At 37.7% G+C, this 18,970-nt stretch overlaps 2 protein-coding genes across 2 annotated transcripts in view; one reads left to right on the top strand and one right to left on the bottom strand.

Moving 5' to 3' along the window:
* The window catches only part of LOC105225011 (putative uncharacterized protein DDB_G0285119), a 59,644-nt gene extending 54,792 nt beyond the window's left edge, over positions 1-4,852 (top strand). The window contains exon 5 of the mRNA XM_049456577.1: positions 3,547-4,852. Within this exon, the coding sequence (XP_049312534.1) occupies positions 3,547-3,635 (89 nt within the window). The 3' untranslated portion in view covers positions 3,636-4,852. The remainder of the gene's footprint in view (positions 1-3,546) is intronic.
* A 12,461-nt stretch (positions 4,853-17,313) lies between these two features.
* On the bottom strand, positions 17,314-18,129 carry LOC125778481 (uncharacterized). The gene is made up of 3 exons (XM_049456594.1): positions 17,802-18,129; positions 17,572-17,739; positions 17,314-17,505 (listed from the first exon to the last, which is right to left on the bottom strand). Exons 1-3 carry the CDS (start codon positions 18,030-18,032, stop codon positions 17,347-17,349), a joined length of 558 nt encoding a protein of 185 aa, XP_049312551.1. The 5' UTR covers positions 18,033-18,129; the 3' UTR covers positions 17,314-17,346.
* Positions 18,130-18,970: the final 841 nt, after the last annotated feature.

The raw sequence follows: 18,970 nt of genomic DNA, 5'->3' as shown, positions 1-18,970 counted from the left end.
ACAACAAAAATAACAAAAGAAATTCAAAACTCATGGAGTGAGTGCACGCATGGTTCGACATAAGTAAGTGCGGCATGTCTTCCGCACCGAAATAATCAGCTGGTAATCCTTCAGTCCGCCTTAATTGTCCGCGAATCGCTTGCGCATTTCTTCCTGCATTGTTCTTTCCAATAATTTGCTTCCCCAAAAATTTAATTTCGTCAAAAGTAAATGTATTTGGTTGCAGATCACGTTCGACCCATTCTGACAGACGTGCCACAAATAAGAGTCAAAAAGTAATGCAGTTTTTTCATTTGTTGCATAAATAATTCTGTTTTGGTTTGACATTTTTCATTTTTTTGTAGTTTTGCATATATACATACTTACAACACCACAAATCGTAGTCTTCCTCGACCTTCAAGCAATTGGATATTAAAATTCTTCGTTGCACCCTTTTGCAGTAACTGTGGTGACAGTCATTTGACAATTGTGAAGCACTGAAATTTGCGTGATTAAAGTGTCAGATTTGCCATGTTTTAAAGGGTGATTTTTTAAGAGCTTGATAACTTTTTTTAAAAAAAAACGCATAAAATTTGCAAAATCTCATCGGTTCTTTATTTGAAACGTTAGATTGGTTCATGACATTTACTTTTGAAGATAATTCATTTAAAACCGCGGCTGCGGTGGTCCATTCGGAAAGTCCAATTTTGGGCAACTTTTTCGAGCATTTCGGCCGGAATAGCCCGAATTCTTCGGAAATGTTGTCCAAAGCTAAATGGCCATAGAATCGCGAGCTGTGTGGCATGTAGCGCCATCTTGTTGAAACCACATGTCAACCAAGTTCAGTTCTTCCATTTTGCAACAAAAAGTTTGTTAGCATCGAACGATAGCGATCGCCATTCACCGTAACGTTGCGTCCAACAGCATCCAATGATTCCACCAGCGTACAAACCACACCAAACAGTGCATTTTTCGGGATGCATGGGCAGTTCTTGAACGGCTTCTGGTTGCTCTTCACCCCAAATGCGGCAATTTTGCTTATTTACGTAGCCATTCAACCAGAAATGAGCCTCATCGCTGAACAAAATTTGTCGATAAAACACATTTCGAACCGAACACTGATTTTGGTAATAAAATTCAATGATTTGCAAGCGTTGCTCGTTATTAAGTCTATTAATGATGATTTGTTTAAGCATTGTGAGCATCTTTCTCTTTGACAACATGTCTTATATGCCACGTTATCTTTCAAATAATATTTCATTAAATTCCTTCCCTCAAATAAATCACCCGTTATTATGCGTTGTAGCAACTTTTGAAAGCGTTCGATTACTTCAAGAAAAAACGGTTATTTTATTTATAATAACAAGATTAGAGACCAGTGTTTCCAGTTGAGAGCTAAAGTTTTATACTTTTTCTAGTAAACTATAAATTATTTTTTAAAAAAACTATTTGTAAAGGAAATTCTGCATTTAGTTTTTAATCGGAAGTGAACATTTTTCTTGTTTCTTGAAGCTTGTTGTTTGAAAGTCCATAGAGTGTGTAGGAAAGTAATTTCCCAGTCTTGGTTTTAAGCAAAACATTCCAAGAAACATAACCTCGTAAAGTTTAAGTGGACTTCTGACTTGAAATTAATTGAACTACTTTCTCATCAAAATATGTTTTTAAGGATTTTGAGTTAGAGGAATCAGCATATGGAATTTATTATTATCGAAAAAACTTGACAGAACTTGCTCGGCTGCCAAAATAACAAAATTTCATATTTCACAAGGAATGCCTTTTCATGAGATTTTTGTATATAGTCTATATATAAATTTTAAAGGCCTCGTAGCCAGTGCTGCGTTTATGTATTTATATAATAAAACTCCTTTTGTTATATGAATTATTATAAATAAATAAAAATAAATAAATAAATAAATTTTAAATTAAGAACTGTTTTTTTCTGTCTATTTTTTTTTTATTTGATTCTTTGAACTTATACTATGTACACAAGAATAGTTCTATAATAAGTTTCAATAATAATCTATGAAACCTTCTACCAAAACTTTATTAAGGGATTAGACCGATTTAGAGTCGTCAAAAATACCTAACTTTAACAATTTATTCTCAGAGTAGAGTTAAAGTAATCGAAATCTCTCCAGAGGATCGGAATCTGAGCAATTTTCTTCTTCTTCTTTACTGGCGTAGACACCGCTTACGCGATTATAGCCGAGATAACAACAGCAAGGCTGTCGTTTAGTTTTCATTGGTACTGTTTTTACGTGGTGGGTCCCAAACCCAGCGCACAACCCTATGCAGGGGATGTTTAGCCTTCTCACTTTAGCTCGCCTTCAAACGGATGTTCTTAGGCTACCCAGAGGATACTTGGTCAAAGATCGGAAGTCGTGAGCTGCTTGAGTCATATGTAAAAGAATCGTTTCTGGCCACTCCCAAGTGAATGGCGATCAGAGAACTTTCCTCACTTGCGTGAACTTCTACACATGACTCTATCCTCCCATCAATTTTATACATACTTGTATTATATATATAACTCATACACTGACCGACATACATATTCGGCATAAGGTTTGTTAGAAAAACTAAAATCATTATATGTAATATATGGGAGTTGGGGTAGTATCCACCCGATTTTATCTATTGTATTTTTGCGAATACCACAAACTCTGAATGTTACAGACTAAAAATGTTCCTTGGGTTTCATAAAGAACCTCACATATAATTACGAATCATATAGAATAAAGTCAGCCCGATGTTCGAATATCCTTATATTAGTCATTTGGGGGATAGTTTAAGTTTTTGCCCGACTTTATCTATTTTAGGCACAAACATAAACTGTTATCAGTAAAACACGGTCAGTTATTTTTGTTGAGATATATCGCGGATATATACAGAATAAAGTCACCCAGTTTTTAAATCTATATAATAGGTATATTGAGATCCAGGGAAGTGGTGGCCCGATTCAACCCATTTTTAATGGATAGATATTATTAGCGGGAAAAGATTATCTCTGAATTTCAATTCTATATCTCTACATTGGCCGATATTTTCGGTCAAAAGTCAATTATAGATACTTGAGTCCACATGTTGAATACATAGGGACTTGGACAGTTTTGGTTGGATTTGAAAGAATGTTGGTTGTAAAATGGCATAACCTAAAAGCAATATTCGTGATTCGTGTAATGGAAAGGGAACGAATCAAACAGAACTTAAATTTGGTCGAAATCAGTCGGGCTGATTCTGAGATATGGAATTTCAGCTCAAAATGGACGGTGCCATGCGCAAAGTCCCATTTCTCCAGTCCAATCTATCTGATGTAAAATTTTAAGTCAATAACCTTTAAGTGAAAAAAGAGTAAAGAGAAACTTCATCTAAATAAGACTTGCCACTGAAGTACATCGTATTCTAACTAAGAAGACTCCTCAAATTATATTAATATCAAATTCAGATCTTATCCCCAAATAAGTAAAGCATATACATATACAAATTTGTTTATATTATATTTACCATATAAGTATATACACATTTTTTCTCATCGTCTAACCTCTTTTTCCACTCTCCATCTCCTTGTAGAAAAACCGGCAAAACATCATGAACGGCGTATCTTAAAGACATTACAACCCGGTAATGTTTATATTGAGGAAAATGGCTCAAAAGGCTGAGGCAGACACGTTGCAACTACAAGTTCTTGCAACAATGTGGCGAACGTTAACATTTAGCATTGGAAATATGAAAATGAAGTCAACGCAATCACTTTTTTAGTGGGACGAAATATTCAAATAACGTAATTATATGTTGAGTGAAAGTAACTACGTAAATACTACTTAATTAAAATGAAAACAAAACGATGTTTAACAAGTAATTAAAGCAACAAACAAACCGTAAAAAATGTGACTTTAACTACTTATCTAGACGCTATAAATGGAAGTATAATTTGGTATGCGCTATAAAAATCCATAAAAATTAAAAGAAAATGGAATGGAAAATATAAAAATAATAAAAATAAAGTCATTATAATTTCCGCTATTTTTTATATTTTAATGTACAAGCATTCGTATATAATCATAGTGCGTAGCATTCGTACAATACCCTGTGAGAAATTTTGAGCATAACGGGAATATATATCCACGTGGCCAGGCACCAAAACTAAACTAATTCTAAAGTAACTTGATCATAGAGATAAGGAGTCTAGACAACCCTTAACCAACCAGTTTTCAGCATACAGTCAGCGAACTCAAGGCTTATATCAGTGCCCTACTAACAGAGTGGCTAGTCACCATTCTGAAGAAGGCTACACTCTGTGCTAGCAGATCTACTGCTACCTTTACGCCAGCAACCTCCGCTTGGAAGACGCTGCAGTGGTCAGGAAGCCTAAAACTTGAGTTGATCTTAACAGAAAAAATTAGCTGGGGGAAAAATATATGTGTTTCCCACGTTTGAAGCAACTTTTTGATTAAAAATTTAAGCAAAAATTAGCTTAAAAAAATTTCAGTGAAAAGCAAATAACCTAAAGCACAGCGTTGTATTTCACATTTCTTAATTCGTTTCTCGCAGGGTATGCTTGTATAACAGCAACTATGTACGTGTACATACACAATTCAGGTGTGAACATAAAATTTGATGGCTTATATAACGGAACTATGTACTCGTTTATTCATAAAAGTAGCGAACACATGTACATATGTATGTATGTACTAGGCGTGGTATATTTGTTGTTAACATATTTCGCTCTTCTAATATTTACCCATATTCTTTGTTGTTGACTTGTTGTAAAAATATTATTGTGTAATTAACAGTAAAAAACAAATTTTTTTTCTAAATTGGCTATAAAGAATAAAATTAAAAAATAATGAAATAAATAGCAACAATAAAATATATAAGTAGAAAAAAATGGGAAAAATTAAAATAAATAGGAATAGCAATTAAAATAAAAAAAATACAAAACAAATAATAAAAAAGTCAAATTTAATATAAAAACATAAATAAAATAAAAAATAAAAACTAAACTTGCTAATTTCTATTAAAGGCTATAAATATGGTTTACACATACATATGTATGTAGGTATGTAAAAAAAATTAAAATACTGTAAATAATTAATATTAATATATAAATAACTGTATGATTACGCTAACATTAAAATTTATTTTTTTTTATTAAAAAATAACAATATTTATATTAATAACTCAAAAATTATTTTCGTATAATTCTTACTTAATGTAAATAATATTGTTTATATTGCTTAAAATATGGCAAAATGGAACTAAGTATATCACAAACATATCCAGTAACAGTAATTTATGCTACGCGGTGCATAGTGCATTATAATTTTACTTCCAACAAAAATAGTAAGGCAAAAAACCAAAAAAAAAAAACAAAACAAAAAAAAAATAAAAACAATACAAAAAAAGATAAAAGTAATGAAAAAAAAAATAAAAATAATGAAAAAAATATATAAATATAATTAAGACAAACACAAAATAAATAAATTGAAAAATAACATAAATTTAATACTTTAAACTAAAAAATAACAATAACAACATGCTAGTAGTCTCAACAATACTTGTACTCGTACTCCTGCATTTGCGTATTTGAAAACAATAAAAACAAAAATTCTTATAAATTATTTTACTTTTAAGTTTAAATATCGATTTGATCGTTAAACGATTTTTCTTTGAACTTTTTATTTAATTCCATTTTGATTTTTTATCTGCTAAAATACGATTGTGTTACTACACATTATATTCATACATATTTCGTGTGTTTTTGTATTTGTATATCGAAATACTTATTTAAATTAGTGTTGTTGCATTGTATTGAAACATACAGATGCATCTACTTATATATATTATATATGTATACTTTATATATTTGTTTGGTCAATTGTATTTATGTATGAAAAATAACTGTATGTGTACATATGTTTGCGCGTATCTATCTATGTATGTCTACATATACTATGGTTAGTTGTAAGAGCGGGTAATTAATAATGGTCAAAGGCATAAAGTGTGTAATAAAATATATTTTGAAACAAAAGAACTACACTGTTTTATTTTATTTGAAAACTATAAATTATAAAGCAAAAGGCCTTTAAAACAGCGCTACTTAATGAGCATTAAAATAGATTAGGACGATGTAAAAAAACACTCAAATCCATTCGAACTTCCTAACACCTCGTAGGTTAGGTTAGGTTAAATGGCTGATCTCTCAGCGTGCCGGAATTACATTTAGACTGTCCATACAGTCCTTTGTGAAGCCAGATGAGAAACTCCTGTGGCTAAATATAACCTATCGGCAAAGCGCCCTGAATCTATCACAAATCTGATAAGGTCTTTTATTTCTTTTTGCTATATCACCTGTGTGAGATCCGAAGTAATTTTGTCTTGTTCTGGCAAAAGCGGAACTTTCAAGGAGAAAGTGTTGAGATGTTTCTCTCTAATCTTCTTCGAAAAAGCTGATGCAGCTGGCATCAGGGAAGATGCCCAATCTTACTGCATAAGATAGATACTGGAGAGTATCCAGTTAAAACTTTTATAAGCATTAAAAGGCGAATCTTGCTAAGAGCGAAGAACTCTCAAGACCTAGTAGGACTTTGCAACTGCACAGCTGGTGGTAGTTTACCAGTGGTCCAGTAGCAAACTAAAGGAAGTAACGAAGCTTCTACTCTTTCTAATAGAGGCTGCACTTTGGATCAGTAGATTTACTTTTACCTTCATGGCTCCGCTTGGCTTACGCCGCACTGATCAGAAAGCCTAAAGAATGAGTTAATGGAATGTTCGCGTCAATGTACTCCGCTCCGTTTCGTTCCAGACGGAAGAATTTACGGATGCCGCCTTTTAATGCTGGAGATTAACGCGAAGAAATTTCATTCCCCAGGCTCTTCGCCAATAGCGCTAATTAGACACTCTCCTTCTTCGCGTTCCGTTCCTCCTTTAACAGTTGTTCCAAACCGAAAACGGATTCGCCGATTGACGGGGCCTACCTCCATTGACGACTTTGTCTTTCTCCTCTACCTTACTAGGGAGTTGAGGCTCACCTGGTCGGACAATTGGAGGGAGGATCATTAGATCAACCTCTCGAAGCCATAACCTTTGGTCCTCTTAGACTCCTTTAGAGGACCAAGGAACTCCGCACTTATCAATATCAGCTCTTGACGATAAGGTTCCTCGGTTATCTCGAGCCATATAAGCCCCAATCGTGTATAGGTGACGAGGGATTACAATGCCTTATAATCTGCACAATTTATCCTGCAGAGCTAGGTTCGGCCGAAATCAATACAAGGACAAGAGTGCGCAGTGAAAGATCCACCTTTCCACGGCCTCCAATCTACGGGGGCCAGATTTCATCTATTATAAACACCATATATATACTTATATATATGCGCGCTATGAATAAAATACCAATGACTTAAGAGGAACAAAATTTTTCAAAAATTGAATGTTACTCAAAAAATACTATAATAATATATACCGTCTATTCGGCGCTGTTCGCAGCAACTCAATTGAAAGCATACAAAATATAGCTTGTGAAAGAACTGAAGCCGCACGACCATCGTAGGCGACATTGCTTCTCTCTTTGGTCTCTTTAAAAGTTTCAAGAAGATCCAGTGTTTTCCAACTTCCAACGGTGGAATCATTGGTCCATATTTCTTCAAAAAAGAAGCCGTTGAGAAAGTAATCATCAATGTCAACCATCAAAGCGCCATGATAACCGACTATTCGATGCATGAAATTGAAGCTCGTGATCTCTGACCAATTGGGTTAAATAAGACGGGCCACATCCCACACATCGCATCAATCAAAGGAAGAACACTTCGGTAAGTAGACAGTTTCACATTTTGGGCCGGTCGATTGGCCACCAAGATCGTGTGATATCACACCGTTCAATTTTTTACTGACCATTCCGCTTCGATTCCGACCTTGGAGCAACAGATCTCGCGAGTCATTCACCAGTTACCAGCAGAAATGCTCGAGCGAGCAATTGAAAATTGCAATCGACGGATAGACCATCTGAGATGTAGTGGGTAACATTTGAAAGAGATAATCTTCAAAAAATAAGTGCCAAAGATTTTTATTTCGAATGACAATAAACTTTCCCCATTAAATTTGAAATTTCTGTGATTTTTCTTTCAAAAGTAGGAACCTCGAAATGAGAACCCTTTATCGTAATAAATATATGTATAACTGACGGAATGAATAAAATTCATGCGTAAATCACCGCTTTAAGGCAAGGCTTTGTTTATTAGCTGCTATGACAATAAGTTACTGTCAACTCATTAAAAAATCATTCAAGTCAAGGCAGAATACCTACCGCATATTTTCTATATTTTCTATAAATCGCGCAATTACATCACTACCCACAAGTGCAGCTAAAAGCGTGTTATTATCCCAACACAATTCAATGCCTAGGCCATGCGAGCGCCAGGCCGATGTGACAGTAGCACTGCGCCCGGCGCGTATGGACCCTGCCAAGGCGTTCGGCGCGACACGACAAGCAGTCAATTGGCATTCAATTGCCAGAGCACATTTACATGCAATCGCGAGTATCCATCGCATAAAATTTCGATGAAGCCACAAATCACAGCACCGTTACAGCTGCCACAAATGGCACCGGGTAGTCTCCAAAGGAGGAGATATCAACAAAAACAACACGGATAATAATAATAATAAATACAATAAATGAAAAAAAACGAAAATAAATAGCAGGCAACTGCAATAATAAAAGAACAACAACTATAACAACAACAAAATACTGACGACAACCACAACACGAAGATAGGACGACAAACTACGAGCAACAGTTGCAATCATAGCGCTGTGTTTGTTTTTGTTGTTGTTCTTGTTGTTGTGGTTTGGTTGTGGTGGCTGCGATGCAGCGAAGCAAAGCCGAAGAAATTAAAATTTCAAAAGTGTGCTTCAGCGACTATTCGCAAATTGCACACACTTCAATGGCGAGGAAATTGAATTTAATGCAAAATTCATTTTAATAATATCAGACAGCTGAGGGGGAGCATAAGGAAGTGAAAAAACTGCAATCTCCGATGCAATTGCACGAACATCTGCATTTACGGCTAAGTATATATGCAAATGTCCATATATACATACATACATATGTATATATGTGCGTTTGAGCCCGAACGTCAGCAGCCACGTCTGTTGCATTCCTAATTTCTGTGGCAAATTTTGCATGACAAAAACGAGGCGAATTGCCTCCAAAGTGTCTCCGCAGCGCAACTCGGCAGCAATCGTCAACGGTGGGCGCTGCTCCACCTCCTTCAGTCTATTGCATGTGTGACAATTTTTTCTTTCTTCTTTTCCTAGGGAACGCATTCGGTTGGCATTCATGCTACGGGCCTCTGCTCTCCGGCGCACTCGCACTTAACATTGAAATATCTGCCATTGATGTGGTCGAGTTTTTTCTTTATTTTCTAATTTCATTGAAGATTCTGTGAGCTGATTAAACAACAAAGCGTTAATTCTGTCATTTGGCCATGAAATTTGCGTAACTCAATAAGGATTTATGAATTAAGAACGCCTCTGAGAAATTTTCTGCAGTCGGAAAAAGCTAAAGTAGAATTCCATTTTAATCTCAAGTGTTTATTCAATACTTCGAAGATTTTAATTAATAAGTACTTAAAATCTGGTTCAGGATCGATTAAATGGACAGGTTTACCTCATAATCACAGAAAAATATTATAGATGCAGGGCCAAAATACAAACACTTATGAAAATTACAAGGAAAACGGCGGACTTACAACTGAAAATTACCAAAAAGTATTTGATAATACTAAGTTAAGTTTTGGAAAATCTAACTGGAGTGATGAGAGCAAATTTTAACTTAAAACAAGTAAGAAAGAGCTAAGTTAGGGTATAGCCGAATATTTATTACTCTTCCAACTTGCAAGGATTAAAGGCAAAGAAGTACTTTTGATGAGCCGAAATATAACACGCCATTGACATAGTTCAGACTACTAAGAGACAGCTGATACGCTGGTTAGTTCATGTCGTCCAATGGGGTTAAACCATTCCAGCTCAGAGACTTATCGACGCAGTACTCTCCGAGGAAGCAGAGGAAGACCTCTACTTGGAAAGACCAGATGGGCAAATACATTACTTACATTAAGATAACTCACATATGGACCGATATATGCGGTATAAAATCCCTCGGAAGTTCGAAAATATTTATATTAGATATATGGGGTTAAGGGAAATATTAACCAGATTTAACCTATTTGTAACACCCAGACATACTACTATCAGGAAAAGATTTTTTTGAATTTCAATTATAAATCTGACACATTGACCAATATTTTCGGTAAAAAGTCAATCATATGTACTGGGGTTCAAATATTCGGTACCTAGAGGCTGGAACAGTTTTTGCTCGATATGAACCATTTTAGACCATAGTAGAATACTCTAGAAGCATTATTCGTTCAAAGTTTTTTCCCGTTATAAAAACTGCTTCTAGATTTGCTTGCTGCTTCTTGATTTATGTACTGGAAAATGAGAGAATCAGATGGAATTTAAAATTGTGTTCTATGGAAAGTAGGCGTGGTTGTATTCCGCTTGCGCCCATTTTCACAATGCAACAAGCAAATATCTGAGATATGTCACATACCATATTTGGTTCAAATCGGCGAGGCGGGTCTCGAGTAATGGGTGTTCACCTAAAAGTGCGCGATGCCACGCTCATCAATTGGTTTTTATCCTAGCTCCTTTAATGCCTTGTCATACCATCTCGGACGTAAAATTTATTGTCTTTGGTGCATTTAGTTATTGATTTATCGCTTTTAACATGTGATTGACTTCCGTTTTCCGACTGACTGTGGAGTTCTTACAATATTTTCGCTAAGCGAATATTGCAATTGTAACTTAAATGGGTTAAGAGATATGAACATTAAACTTATTATAGAGCGGGCCACAACCACTTTATCAAAAGTTTTTTCCCACAGGTGTCCTTTGCCATTTCGATCCTCTGCGCTAAATTAGAGAATTATATCTTAATTTAGTCCTAAATTATGGCACTTTATAGGTTTTCGTTTGACGCCATTTGTGGCAGTGGTCCGATTATCATCTACGAGGACGTACCTTTTTAGTCAATGAACGCCCAAACCAAGTTTCATTAAGATATCTAGTACATGTTTACTCAAGTTACAACTTTCACGGACAGACAGACGGTCAGACAGTCACCCGGATTTCAACCTGTTTCGTCATCCTGATCATTTATATAGTATACAAGGAATATTCCAAAGTAAACAGGACTGAGGAAGACCTCCGCTCCGTTGGAAGGACCAAGTGGAGAAGGACCTGGCTCCGCTTGGAATATCCAATTGGCGCCACGTAGCGAAAAGAAGAAACGACTGGCGGGCGGTTGTTAACTCGGCTATAATCGCGTAAGCGGTGTCTACGCCAATTAAGAAGAAGAAGAAACAGGACTTAAAAAAAATCAGAACAAGTGGTTTATTCGGCAAAATACATTTATTTTATTTTAAAATAGTCTCCTTCTGCTTCAATAGAGCTTTTTGCATGGTCCAAAAGCATGTCGAACGAGTGTTTTAGCTCGTTGGCCGGTATGGCCGCCAGTCTGCCGGTGCAAGCCTTTTGAATGGCCTCTACGTCTGCATAACACTTTCCTTTAATGGGCAAAAGCATTTTTCCGAAATGGAAGAACTCACACGGTGCCATATCAGGTGAATACGGGAAGTGGTTAATGGTTAAAATGTGATTTTTTTGTCAAATAATTGGTCACAAGCGTCGATCGAATGTTGGATTCTGGGCAATTTTTGGTCGTCAGTCAATTTGTGCGGAAACAAACCGTGCATAGATGTTCAATTCCATTTCTATGAATTTCAATGATGATTTAGGCTGATTTTTGATGAATTCATGCACAGTTTCGATGGAATTCCCGGTGATCATAGATTTTGATTGGCCCACATGTTGATTGTCATTTATGCCCTCACGAGCACTTTGAAAACGTTGAAACCACTCGTGCACTCTGTTACGGGATAGGCAATCATCGCCATAAACTTGTTTCATCAATTGAAACTTTTCGGTAAAAGTTTTACCAATTTTAAAACAAAATGTAATGTTGGCTCTTTGTTCGAAGCTCATTTCCGCACCGATAACACAAACATATGAATCTATGAAATGTCATGAAATTCTTACTGGACAATCGATAGAGATAGCAGATCCTAGCGCACTAGTCGACATATATGTCTATATCTATAGATTGGTGGAGCGAGACAATCGCAAAAATTACGTAAGGAATGCCAGCAAGCAAGACGCTCGTACCAAAGGTCACGTGGTACATCGGAATACACCACCCCCAAAAACACTTCAAGAAGAAAAGAAAAATTGCTAAAACATGCAATCAAAAAAAGTAAGCAGGAATGTTTCCTTAAACGACGATGTTGAGAACAACGCTTGGGGACTTGCCTACAAAACGGTAATGGGAAAACTCCGAACGGGCGGACAAATGCCAACCTCCCCTTCAATAATTGAGAGAATAGTTTCCGTACTCTCCCTACCCGACCCCCACTCCATCAAGAGATGTGAGAGTTCCACAAAGACAGAATATATCGGCTGTTTCGAATGAAGAAGTCCGAGAAGCATGCAAACGATTAAATCCATCTAAAGCCCGGGACGAGATGGGATTCCGAATGTAGCGCTAAAAACGGCGATTGCCAGAAACATAGCCCCTTTTCGAACAATGTATAATATATGCATCCAAGAAGGCCGCTTTCCCACCATTTGGAAAAGGCAATATCTTATATTACTGCCGAAACCCAATAAACCAATGACAGAACCGTCCCACTTCCGGCCACTCTGCATATTAGGACACCGCTGGAAAGGTTCTGGAGCGGATCATATACCAACGGCTAAATAAGGCAATTGAAGATGCCGGTGGATTATCCCCAAACCAATTCGGATTCAGAAAGGCAAGATCCACAGCTGCAGCGGTAACTCTAGTAAAGACCCTGGCCGAACGGGCTATAAGTGGTAAGAGATGGAAAGGAGGCACAATACAGTACTGTATGGTGGTAACGCTGGATGTAAAGAATGCCTTTAACTCGGCATCCTGGCATAGTATATTGAGGGCACTAAAAAGCTTCTCCGTGCCTCTATACTTTTACAACATTATTGTAAGCTATTTCGAGGGAAGAACTCTAAGCTACAACACAAACGAAGGCTCCAAAAAATACAAAGTCACCGGTGGAGTACCCCAGGGATCTTTACTTGGGCCGCTACTGTGGAATTTCATGTACGATGGAGTACTGCGACTGAAAGTACCCAAAAACATTCACATAATTGGGTTCGTAGAGGATATCGCTGTTGTGGTTATAGCAAAACATGTACAAGATATAACGGGTGATTTTTTTGAGGTTAGGATTTTCATGCATTAGTATTGACAGATCACGTGGGATTTCAGACATGGTGTCAAAGAGAAAGATGCTCAGTATGCTTTGACATTTCATCATGAATAGACTTACTAACGAGCAACGCTTGCAAATCATTGAATTTTATTACCAAAATCAGTGTTCGGTTCGAAATGTGTTTTCGCGACAAATTTTGTTCAGCGATGAGGCTCATTTCTGGTTGAATGGCTACGTAAATAAGCAATATTGCGCATTTGGGGTGAAGAGCAACCAGAAGCCGTTCAAGAACTGCCCATGCATCCGAAAAATGCACTGTTTGGTGTGGTTTGTACGCTGGTGGAATCATTGGACCGTATTTTTTCAAAGATGCTGTTGGACGCAACGTTACGGTGAATGGCGATCGCTTATCGTTCGATGCTAACAAAATTTTTGTTGCCAAAAATGGAAGAACTGAACTTGGTTGACATGTGGTTTCAACAAGATGGCGCTACATGCCACACAGCTCGCGATTCTATGGCCATTTTGAGGAAAACTTCGGACAACAATTCATCTCAAGAAATGGACCCGTAAGTTGGCCACCAAGATCATGCGATTTAACGCCTTTAGACTATTTTTTGTGGGGCTACGTCAAGTCTTAAAGTCTACAGAAATAAGCCAGCAAACTATTCCAGCTTTGGAAGACAACATTTCCGAAGAAAATTCGGGCTTATTCCGGCCGAAATGCTCGAAAAAGTTGCCCAAAAATTGGACTTCCGAATGGGACCACCTAAGACGCAGCCGCGGTCAACATTTAAATGAAATTATCTTCAAAAAAGTAAATGTCATGAACCAATCTAACGTTTCAAATAAAGAACCGATGAGATTTTGCAAATTTTATGCGTTTTTTTTTTTTTTAAAAAGTTATCAAGCTCTTAAAAAATCACCCTTTAGTTTCGATAACCACAGAACAATAGAATTAATAAGCGAATGGCTAGAAACTAACGGACTGAACCTAGCGGAGAGCAAGACCGAGGCGGTTCTCATTACTGACAGAAAAGTTTCGGGAAGTTGCCACGTTCAGCATAAAGGGTGTAAGCATCACTACACAAACCGGCCATTAAATACTTGGGTATTATTCTTGATGCAAGGATGTCCTTTAAGGAGCACTTAGCGTACACATGCGAAAAAGCTACAAAAAGTGTGCAGAGCCCTAACCGGTTAATGTTAAATACCCGCGGGCCAAAGCAAAATAGAAGGCGGCTATTAGCTGGTGTATTAAAAGTCAGTCGCGCTGTACGGCGTCCAGATATGGGGAAAAAGCTCTCGATATAAAATCTTATCGGCGTGGCCTCTTTTCAATATATGCCAGCTGCGCGTTGAGAGTATGCTCTGCATTCCGCACAGTATCGGAAGATGCTGCACTCATAATTCGGGCCTACACCCATTAGACCTCTTGGCCAAAGAAATCCAATGTCTTACAAATGACAGGTTATCGCATAATACACTAAAAAGAAATTGCAAGGACAGAGACGGTGAATCACTGGCAAAAACGCTGGGAGGAAAAGCGAAAACGGGCGGTGGACATTCCGACTGATCCCTAACGTCGAACCATGGCTAAACAGACCGCACGGCGAGGTAGATTTCCATCTAACTCAAATCTCACAGGACATGGCTGCTTCAAAGCATACCTAAAACGATTCGAACATGAAGATAACGACACATGCGATCATTGCGGAGGCGATACCGTCGAAAAATGTAGAACACTCATTTTTCTATTGCCCGAAATATAGTCATGAGAGGCAGCACTTAAAAAAATGCGTCGGTGTAGAGCCAACTCCTGATAACTTGGTAAAACCAAATGGCGAATCAGCAGAGAAATGGAAAACGGCTAGCGAAGTGGGCAGCAAGGGTTATGAAATCCCAACGTGCTAGCGAACAGCGGCGGAGAAGAGAGGTGTTTAAATATAGCGAACAACCACGACCCAACACACTAACATTGACGTGACGGGAAGGGTGGGCGACGAACACTGTACAAGGGGGGTTATTAGACCAACAGAGGTGGGGCCAAGTAAATGCAACTTGTAACTGACTGCATTTGACCAGCTTGAGTGTCACACTCAACCATCCTCCCGACGTAATACTTGACGGTGGTACCGGGGGAAGGGTACAGGACGGTAGGAGGTTTAGTTCGGATTAAAGTTCCACACTGGACATGGGGTCCAGGCTTTCGATGCTTCCTCTTCGGGCAAGAGTATAAATGTGAAAGACGGTGAAATAGTTTGCGAAAAGAATCATTACCACTATAATATTCGCAGGTGAAAATGTTTCAGTTTAGGTTGCTTTAGCTGCAGTGGTCTTCGAAATTTGGTAGATTTTAGTAGATTGAACAACACCTAGAAAAACATCATTCGAATTTTTATGCTTTCAAGTGTCCAGATTATGACCTTATTCATGCCGAATGTGCTCTTGCTTTTATGATAATTGCATATCTAATATGTATTTTGATATTAATATCGCCTTGTTAGTAGTAAAAATTTAGTTTTCCATTCATGGTCGCAGGCTCCATACCGAAAATATGTAGAAAGTGTGAAAATTATGCAGAAAGTTTTAAGGTTTTACTAAAAATCAAGATATCTAGAGTCTCCAAAATGTACTGTACTACTCAATGGAAATTTAGGTTTCGTTTCATTGGGCACTGGAAAAGTTTCAAAAAGATCCGACTTTTTCGATCAAAATTTTGTTCAACGAGGTGGCACATTTCTGGCTCAATGGGTATGTAAACAAGCAAAATCGTCGTATTAGGGATGAAGAGCAACCTGAAGAGATTCAAAAGCTGTCATTTCTTTCAAAAAAACCATGGCAATGGTGGCATTTGTAAGCCGGTAAAATCATAGGTCCATATTTCTTCAAAAATGATGCCAGTGAGAACGTAACCGTCATGATAACCGACTATTTGATGACTGAAATTGAAGATCCTGATCTCGATGACATTTTGTTTCAACAACGCGGCGCTACTGCCCACACATCGCACCAATCTATAAATTTATTGATAGAACATTTCTTTGAGTAGATAATTTCACGTTATCTATCGAATGCGACATCGAAAATTAGACTCAACGGATGGACAATTTGAGACTTACACGCGGACAACATTTGGAGGAGATAAGAATGGTAGTAAACATTCCCCATTAAATTTGACTCCTGGAAATGGATTACCCTTTGCGAGCAAATTTGAGTACCAAGTTAGACTATCTTCGTAGCAATGTGGATACATCTTCGATAATAATAACAAACGGACAACATTAACTATCGCACATTTATGTCTGTTCCTACTAATCTTATACTGAATCGACCAGTGCTCGAGACATTCTATAGGTAAAATTTCATAGTCGGTCTGGTAAAGCACATGTCTGACTCGTTGATCCTACTCAGCCCAACCACCCGATACCAAGAGACTTTTTGCACGGAACATTATCGTGGACTGCTGTCAACATTTCAGCCGAAACGATGCAGTTGTTTTTATTTTGATCCCGTGAAAATTGAAAAATATGAAAATGTTCGGGGATTCGATGCAGTGTTTTGGAAGTGAAATTAAGCAGTGCAGTCAAAAAAACGAGTTTCGATGGTGCGCATGGACACTCCGCAAACAGGAGGAGGATAGAGAGGGAGGGAGAATCCACGATCTCTTATCGGCTGGCGAGACACATGTATCCACGTATGCACAACAGAGGCAAAGGAACAGTGAAAGCAATGGTCTTCAGCTGGCGAATATGCCCCGGAGTGGGGGTGATGTCGAAAATGTGACACCCAATATTTTCTGAGATTCACAAGGTGTGATCTACATCGACTACCGCAGAAGAGCAAAACTACTGCTTTGCAGGCCTTCAGAAAACGTACTTTTTATACCGGTTAAAGAAGTGGAACATCAATCAATCCGCAGCATCACTTTTTGTTTCCACATTTTTTGAATTAAAAATTTTCTTTGAATTTTCCATAAAACATTAAGCACTTTTCAATACATTTATTTGCTCTTCAAATCTAATAAGAACTGAACGCCAACCTCGGCTCGCCAAGCATTCAATGTGGCCACGCGCAACTTGAACATATAGGTACCCCCCGGTAGAGGCAGCAGCCGAAACATGCCGTCATTCATTACGAAGCCCTTCACAATGAGGTCATGCTGTATGCCAAGCAAACAGAATTAGTGAAATTTTATTTCATTTATTTTCATCATAACTGTACTTACATTATAGGGGCAAGTATGATTTATATTTGAAGTCTTTTTTATAGCATCAAAGAATATCTTTACAAAGGGCATACGCGTTGGATTCCTCATAAATTTGCAATAATCATACGTTTGGTTATACAAAAATGGTTGGAAGGAATTAGTTTTGTGCCAGAGGCTTAAATTTATCTGAAATTTGTTAAGTTGCTCGTTGTTAAACATCAAACCTAAACAACAACTGTTTTACTCACACTGATATTATTCACTGGCAGCTGATAGGCCCGCACATGTATGTCCATTGAGATTTCGTTTCGACGCGGCACAAGCAGGCGACATCGCTGGAAATCGGAATAATTCTTATCCAAAGATGTGCAGTAAATATTTGTTATTTTTGTGGCAGAATCGACAAAGAAGTTTTGCCACCGTCCCGTATGAAGTATATAAATCACAAAAATCCATGAAAAACGACCAATTTTACACATTGTGCACGCAAAGGAGCCGGCTGCTTATTAAATGGCGGATAAAAACTCATTTGAATAATTAAGACGTAATGAAGCTTTTAAATGCGTGCCAGCTTAATAATTAGTATACTATATCTAGTAATTGTAGTTTGGTTATCTAACAATTTGTTATAAATTATGTAATGCCGATCACGGTTGTTGGTAAATATTAGGCCGAACTTCTGGTACAGAGATCGAGAGACTGATTTTGACATGTAGGTAAAGCTGGTCCAGAATCACCGAGAAAACTTATAGGACTCTGAACAGAGTATATGTAGTTATATATAACATATATAGTATGTACATCTTTATATGTATATAAAAAAATTACGTGTCCTGTTGTTTGTCCGCGATGGACTCCTAAACTACTGAACCGATTACAGCAAAATTTAGCATACTGTGTCCAGTTCGAACCAACTTTGAAGATCCTAAATTCGAAGTCGTAGATAATTTCGTTATCTTGGAACCAGCATTAACACAGTCATATGTAGAAGTTCACGCAAGTGAGGAAAGTTCTCTGAACGCCGTTTCACTTGGCAGTGGCCAGAAACGATTCTTTTACATATGACTCAAGCAGCTCACGACTTCCGGTCTTTGACCAAGTATCCTCTGGGTAGCCTAAGAACATCCGTTTGAAGGCGAGCTAACGTGAGAAGGCGAAATATCCCCTACATAGGGTTGTGCGCTGGGCTTGGGACCCGCCACGTAAAAAAACAACCCCAGCGAATAGCAACAACAGCCTCGGATGAGAGACCCCACTATTGATGACGACCATGGAAAACGAAATAAGGCCTACGATTTGAGGGCATGCACCTGGAATGTCCGGTCTCTTAATTGGGAAGGTGCTGCTGCCCAGCTGGTTGATGTCCTCGTAAGAGTAAAGGCTGACATCACCGCCGTCCAAGAAGTGCGATGGACGG

This window comes from Bactrocera dorsalis, chromosome 4 (assembly GCF_023373825.1).
Source record: "Bactrocera dorsalis isolate Fly_Bdor chromosome 4, ASM2337382v1, whole genome shotgun sequence".
NCBI lineage: Eukaryota > Metazoa > Arthropoda > Insecta > Diptera > Tephritidae > Bactrocera > Bactrocera dorsalis.
This window is presented reverse-complemented; position numbering and strand designations above follow the sequence as displayed.

Coding starts and splice junctions, on each gene's coding strand:
- LOC125778481 (XM_049456594.1), bottom strand. CDS start 18,032: ATGTGTAAAATTGGTCGTTTTTCATGGATTTTTGTGATTTATATACTT. Junction 17,740..17,801: donor TGCCAGTGAATAATATCAGT/GTGAGTAAAACA, acceptor AACAAATTTCAG/ATAAATTTAAGCCTCTGGCA. Junction 17,506..17,571: donor ATCATACTTGCCCCTATAAT/GTAAGTACAGTT, acceptor CTTGGCATACAG/CATGACCTCATTGTGAAGGG.